We start from the raw sequence: 7,488 nt of genomic DNA, 5'->3' as shown, positions 1-7,488 counted from the left end.
AATCTGTTCTTAAAGGTAAGCCCCCTACAACTTTCTTGTACATATTCAGACAGAAATATATGTTATTGAAATTGTATTAATTTGCCCCCACAAACTTTAGGGGAAGCATACATTAAATATAAACATGTTTCTATTTCTACTCAAATATAATCCCTTCTTTCTGATATTGGAAGCAGTGCTTCAATGTAACATCTAAATCTAAGTGAATACATGTGGCTCAAAATCTATGTACTGGGCTGGAAGTGTGGCTCAGTGGTAGAGCATTTGTCTGGCATGCCCAAAGCCCTGGGTTCCATCCCAAGCAGTGCCAAAACAACAACAACAAAACAAACAAACAAAACCTGTACACCAAGAATAAATATCATCCTTTATGCATTTATAAATATTTTAAATATTTAAGGAATTGACAGCATGGTCAACTTTTTCCACAAGAGGATTTATCTTCTATGGTAGAATGGCACTATGAGAATTAAAGTTGGGTGATAGTCACAATGTGAGATATCACTCTATAGCCACACATTGATCTTTACATATGTGAATGTGTTTGATTGTATTTTTGCTTTAAAATTATGTGTTGAGTATTCCTCCTATTCCTCGGTAAATTTTTTTTAAATCAATATTTAGAGAGGTTTTTTATTCCTATTTCCATGTGTGGGTAGTTATTCAAATTGAGGTTTGTCTTATCTTAAACTGGCTTGCAGTGCTATAAATCTGGAGAGCACTGTTCATATATGAGGCTTTTCATAGGGTCTACTTTTCATGTTAGGGATGTAAATAAAAGTTCTCCAGTTTATGTATTACAGATATTCCTGGAAAAGGAATTGAGTCATATTTTAAAAGCATTAGCTTCTGCTTAAAGAAATGACAAGGTGAAGTTTCCCAAAATAGACAGTCAAGGCCTGATTTCCTTGTTTTATCCATCTAGGGGGCCAGATTGTTTCTGTGACTTAATTGGCCATGCCTATATATATCAGGTCTTGATGCTTTAAATAATAATTTCTTGCTTGTTTCCTTTTCTAAAAAGGGGAGGGGTTTGCTTTCCATTCATTTACAAGATGAAATGGGAAAGCTAAGCCTTGGTAACTTAGAAACACAACAGTGATCCATTTGGGCCCCTCCCCACCCACCTACACCAGTCAAGAGCCCTCTGGAGGGTACAGAGACAACTACAGATTTCAAGGGCTGGGGCTTCTGGCTGGCCATAAAGTAAAGCCCCGAGTCCCTAGGGGGTCAAAGTCAAGGGTTACTCTAAACATACCCCTCATGACAGATGTTTCCATTGATCAGGCTGAAGGTGGCCACGGAGGGGTTGGTACTCTTGAAGGAGGTCATGCAGGTGGTACTTCTGCCAGTGCTGTGGGACCGGCTCATCAGGCCAGGCCGGCAACAGAGGAGCTGGGTGTTGAACTGTTTCCTGAAAGTCTTGCTTAGCAGGTAGAGGGCAAAGGGGTTCACGCAGGAGTTGGTGAAGGCCAAGAGGCGGGCACAGATACTGGTGACAAAGTGGAGCATGGAGGTATCCACTTCCGAGTAGTGGTAGGAACGGTACAGGTAGATGACATGATTGGGGAGCCAGCAGAAAGCGAAGAGGCCCACAAACACCAGCACCGTCTTGGCAAGCCGCTTCCGAGATTCCATCTAAGGAGAGAGTCACATGGAGAGTGACAGAGGGATCAGGGGCCAGTGTCAGAGGAAAGGAGATGAAGATTCAGACAGACACAGGCAGGGAAAAGCAATTAGCTCACAAAGCCACAGAAAAAGGGTTCAGTAGGAGAGGACAAGAGAATCCAAAAATCGAGACAAGAACAACAGAAACAAACGAGAGGGAGGGAGGGAGGGAGGGAGGGAGGGAGGGAGAGAGAGAGAGAGAGAGAGAGAGAGAGAGAGAGAGAGATTCAGCAACAGAAATGGACAACAGGAAGGAGAAAGCCACGAGGAGGGAGGGAGGGAGAGAGAGAGAAAGAGAGAGAGAGAAAGAGAGAGAAAGAGAGAGAGAGAGAGACAGAGAGAGAGAGAGAGAGAGACAGAGAGAGAGAGAGAGAGAGAGAGAGATTCAGCAACAGAGATGGACAACAGGAAGGAGAAAGCCACGAGGTAGAATAGAGTTAGAACATGCTGCTGAGAACAGATCTTTGAACAAAGTTGATTACATGCTTGAATGGATTGCACAATGAAATTCTAGTAAATGCTCTCTTTTTCCTCGGGAGAGCAGGGGTGCAGTTTATCAGCCATATGACTTTATGCCTTTCTTGGCTCTACAGTTAATAATTTCTTATTCCCTCCAATGCTCAAAAAAGCAGCCAGCTTTGTTCTTCCTCACTGGCTAAGTCAAGATAACTGCCTATTATTATTTTTAATCTCAAGTTATTTCTAGGCTTTTCTATATAGGAAGGTAATTAGGTGAAGTGGGATGAACACCCCCTTTTGCTCCCAGCTCCCTGTCCTACCTCAGGGAGAAATTTGTTTCTCATTTAAGAATTTGGGGTACACTAGATATCACTGAGAAATTTTTCAAGTAGGGAGATAGTTTCATTGATGGCTGTCACTCTTCCCTGGTAACTGAGGCAAGAGAGAGAAAGGAGAGAGAGAGAGAGAGAGAGAGAGAGAGAGAAAGAGAAAGGAAAAAGGGAGAAAGAGAATTTTGAAGGGATTTGAAAGGTGAGGTCTCCAAGTGAGAGTCAGATATTGGGGGGAGGTACAAGAGATTGAACCCAGGGTGCTTTACCACTGAACAACTTCCCCAGCCCTTCTTATTTTTTGTTTTGAGATGGGGTCCCCCTAAGTTGCTTAGGGCCTTGCCAAATTGCTAAGGCTGGCCTCAAACTTGCAATCCTCCTGCCTCAGACTCCCAAGTCCCTGGAATGACAGGCATGCACCACCACTTCTGGTCAGCTATTCATTTAAATTAAGTAGGGAATCTTTCTACTTTTCCATCATAAATATCACATGATCTGCATCTGGGTTAGAATGCAAGAAGAACTGACAGAGACAAGAAAGTCAGAGCCCCTAGTGTCTACCATATGTACCTCAAAGATGAAATTTGGTGGTCATGAAGGATTAGGAGGGAATCTAACACATAAGGAGGACAGCCTACAAGCTAGGAACTCTAGGTCTTAGATGCTCCTTAACTTTACAATAATAGGGATTATTACCCTATATCAGATAAGAAAACCAAGGCTCAGAGGGTGTGAGTGAGCCATGAAATCTGGCTTTGAGCCAAACCAGTGAGCCTTTCTCAATCAAATTACATCTTTCTTTCTTTCTTTCTTTCTTTCTTTCTTTCTTTCTTTCTTTCTTTCTTTCTTTCTTTCTTTCTTTCTTTCTCTTTCTTTCTTTCTTTCTTTCTTTCTCTCTCTCTCTCTCTCTCTCTCTCTTTCTCTCTCTCTCTCTCTCTCTCTCTCTCTCTCTCTCTCTCTCTCTTCTTTCTTTTCTTTCTTTCTTTCTTTCTTTCTTTCTTTCTTTCTTTCTTTCTTGTACCAGGATTGAACCCAGGGATGCTTAACCACTGAGCTATACCCCCTGCCCTTTCTATTCTTTGAGACAGAGTTGCTGAGGGTGGCTTTGAACTTGCAATCCTCTTGCCACAGCCTCCTGAACTGCTGTGATTACAGGTGTGCGCCCCCATCTTTTTTTGAACTGACCTCATTTTCCTGCTCCCTCTGCTTTGCCTCTATGCGGGAACCCTCTTCCTAGCCAAACAAATGTGAATGAAGTTTAAAGAAGCACCTGACTGCAGATCACTCATGTCATTTTATTGCAAAACCAAGTAACATGGCAGCCTAAACACTGTACTTATCAGTGGGGTCCAAAAACAAACAACAACCAAAAAAAAAAAAAAAAAAAAGCAAGGGACCAAATCCTCAAGGAAGAAGTAGGTCTCTCCTAAGTACTCACCTGCTTCTTGACATGTATATTTCCTTCCACAGGCAAATTATAAGCACTCTGGATCAGGTTTCTGGCAATGAAATAATAGTAGACGGAGATGATCGACAGTGGGATGATGTAGAAAACCAGAAAGGAAGCCATGGAGTGGATTTTGGGGTGCAGATCATTAGAGTGCGGGTATGGGGCACAGCTAATGAAGGTCTGGTTGGTGCTTTCCTCATGGAAAGGATGGAGGTCAGAGAACACAGCCTCTGGGATGGCCAGCAGCATGGAGATGATCCAGATCAAGGCGGCTTTGATGCAGATCTTCAACAGGGCATGAGACGTCTGAATATCCATTGGCCGGACAATGGCTTTGTACCTGGAGCAAGAAAGAGGGAAAGTTCTGCAGAAGTTGCCTACTGTCATTACAGATGCCAGGGCCGGGACTGGGGTGCGGCAAGTCAGACACTGAAGTATAATATTGAAGGAGGTGCTCACTTTCAGGTTCATGAAACTCCCGACTGAATTCACATGGCCCTGACCATGAGTGGCTTCTTCAGTTTGACACCCCAAGCACACGTGGCTTGCCTCATCTTAGCTGGGCTGTGAAGGATGCCTTCCCTTTTTCCAGCAGTAACATTTGGCCCACATTCTTCCTCTTTCCTTCTCTCTTTTAGTTCAGAAGTTTTCCTTTTTAAAATCTTTCTTTAATTGGCACATAAAATTGCACGTTTATTGTGCATAACATGATATTTCAAAATATGTATACACTGTGGGATGGCTCCATCAAGCTAATTAGCATATGCATCACATCACGTATCTTTTGGTTTTATTAGTGCATTATAGTTATACATAATAGTTGGGTTCATTCTGATATAATCATACATGCATGGAATTTAATTCACTCCATTTCAATCCCTGGTGCCCCCTCTTTCTCTTCCCTCCTCCCTTCCCCAGCCTCCTTCCTCTATTCTACTGGTCGACCTTCCACTCATTTATTTATTTATTTTTAATTGGTGCTTTATAGATGTTCATAAAGGCAGAATTCACTGGTGTATATGCATGCACATAGGGTAATATTATCAAATTCATTCTGCATTTCCTTCTCTTTCCCCTCCCTCCACCTAACACTTCCATCTCCATCTTCTACTCCACTGATCTTCCCTCTATGACATTCAACACTCCCCCATTTTTCCCCCTTACTTTGCTTTAGGTTCTGCATATGGACTTTTTTTTTTTTTTTTTTTCAGCGCTGGGGATTGAATCTGGGGCCTTGCACATGCTAGGCAAGCACTGTACCACTGAGCCACATCCTTAGCCCTACATATGGACTCTTAGTGATTTTAAAGAATACGATACATTGTTATTAACCAGAGTTACCATGTTGTAAAATTCACAGTCTCTCTTGCTTTTGAGAATACTTCACAGAAAAGCCGATGTTCCTTTCATTTTTCTCATTAAATCACAGAAATTAATAATGAAGCACATTACTGTTTAAAGAGACAAGGAGGTTGGTGTATATTTGGCAAAAACTTCATTTTGAGGATTCAAATTGAATTCAAGGAATCTTAGGTCATTGAGTATTTTAAATATGCCCCTTTTTATCTTTCAAAGGATGTGGAATTTCCACTGAAATTGTTTTACCCAGGAGGAGCCCTGTAATTGTCAAATTAATCTTTTCCTTGCCCCCATACTCTTTCAGTGTTATCTTCTCTTGAAGCATTTAGGTCTTTACTGGTTTGTGAGCCATTTATCACAGATCAAGTGCTCTGGGAAGCAGATACAGGCATGCAGTTAAGAGTACCAAAGGTTTATTGGGCAGTAATACATGTGAAAGGAAAAGGGAGAAGGACAAAGGGGAATGAAGGGAAGGGGGGATGGGAATGGGAAAGACAGTAGAATGAATCAGATATAACTTTTCTATGTCCATATATGAATACATGACCAGCATAACTCCACATCATGTAGAACTAAGATTGGGAAGTTATACTCCATGTATGTATGATATGTCAAAATGCACTCTACTGTAATGTATAACTAAAAAGACCAAATAAGAAGTTAAAAAATAATAAAACAAAAAAGAAAAAGAAAAGGGGGAAGGAAGCAGAATTGGGCAGAGGTCGCTGTCAGACATAATGCAGATGTCACAAGGTCTACACCTGCAAGGATGAACAACCATCCAGTTTGCCTGGGAATTTTCCAGAGTGAGCACTGAAAGGCTTACATCCTAGGAAGATTCTCAGGCCTAGCAAACCAAGATGGCTGGTGGTCTTACACCCACCTAATAGGAAGTTTGGGAGCATAGATTGCCCAGTGGAAGAGTCCTGCCTTGGGTGGAAATGGCCAGCCACTTGTCTTATCACTTTGCTTAGAGACTGGCTGGAGCCATCCAAGAATAGTGTGACTTCTTTCCTACCAGAGTCAGTCACTTGAGCAGAAGCCACCCAAGAGAGCATGACCACAGTTTGAAACCTTAAGTAGACCCTGAAAGAGCTGATAGCCTCCAACCCCCTGCAGCTGGGCACATCTCTTCTTCCAGAGGGCTAAGCAGCGTGACTCCATGTCAAACACAACTCCACATCTGATGCCCAGCAAACTGGACCACCGTGTATCTTGTGTGCACTTGTCTGAGAACCCACAAGAGGCTGAGCCTCTGGTTGGTGAAGAATATATCTTTCTCCACCTTGACATGCACTGGCACTGTGATACGCACACACTCCACAAATGATTCTTCGATGAAACATGAGCTGCCATAAGGTGGAAGTTGACATGAGTTGGGACCAACTAAATGTGAGGCTGTTCATGCTGAAAATACTGTGTTTGAACTGGGTTCTACTTATAATATTATTTTATATCATGTACTTCAGTGAGTCTACTTATTTCTATTCATTTCCATGTTGATCAGACTCCATTGAGCTACCAGTCTTGGATGCGCCCCGAATCCTCACTCACTTTCCACCTGCTGGGGAAAGGAGAGAGCTCTTAAGTGGCAAGTTTGAAAAACAAGAATCTGGTTTGTATATCGGGCTCAGGGAGGTCATCTACTGTCCCTGGCTAGGGGAATGGTATGTCTAATACAAGATACCAGAGTGTCAACAAGTTCTGTATTGCTGTGGACCTAAAACATACTCTGGATAATACCTTCATCAAATGTGGAAGCAATTATTCTGATTCCTTTATCTAGTTCTCTATTTTCAACTCAGGTAGGAAAGGCAGGGCTATGATTTACTACATGATCTACATTTACTACATTTCAGAATAATACCCCAGTCTTGCTTCAATGTGCTTGGCTGTACTTTCTTTATAATATTAATAATAATAATAATAATAATAATTATATATAATCTTTATTATATATATTTATTTATTATATATCTTTATTATATTTCTTTGTTTTATATCTTTATTTTATATATCTTTATAAATGTATATATCTTTATTTTGTTTATTATTTTAAAGATTTTTAAAAAGATGGACATAATATCTTTACTTGATTTATTTTATTTATATTTATGTGGTGCAGAGGACCGAATCCAGTGCCTCACATGTGGGACGCAAGTGCTCTACCCTGAGCTATAACCCCAGGCCTTGTTTATTTGTTTGTATGCCGTGCTGAGGATG

At 41.4% G+C, this 7,488-nt stretch overlaps 1 protein-coding gene across 1 annotated transcript in view; it reads right to left on the bottom strand.

Moving 5' to 3' along the window:
• Positions 1-322: 322 nt before the first annotated feature.
• Positions 323-7,488, bottom strand: part of GRPR (gastrin releasing peptide receptor) — a 33,056-nt gene continuing 25,890 nt past the window's right edge. Inside the window, exons 2-3 of the mRNA XM_081278347.1 lie at positions 3,895-4,246; positions 323-1,638 (exon numbers count right to left, since the gene is read on the bottom strand). Of these exons, the coding sequence (XP_081134473.1) occupies positions 1,249-1,638; positions 3,895-4,246 (742 nt within the window). The 3' untranslated portion in view covers positions 323-1,248. The remainder of the gene's footprint in view (positions 1,639-3,894; positions 4,247-7,488) is intronic.

The sequence above is a fragment of the Spermophilus citellus genome (assembly GCF_964194105.1).
Source record: "Spermophilus citellus genome assembly, chromosome: X".
Lineage (NCBI taxonomy): Eukaryota > Metazoa > Chordata > Mammalia > Rodentia > Sciuridae > Spermophilus > Spermophilus citellus.
This window is presented reverse-complemented; position numbering and strand designations above follow the sequence as displayed.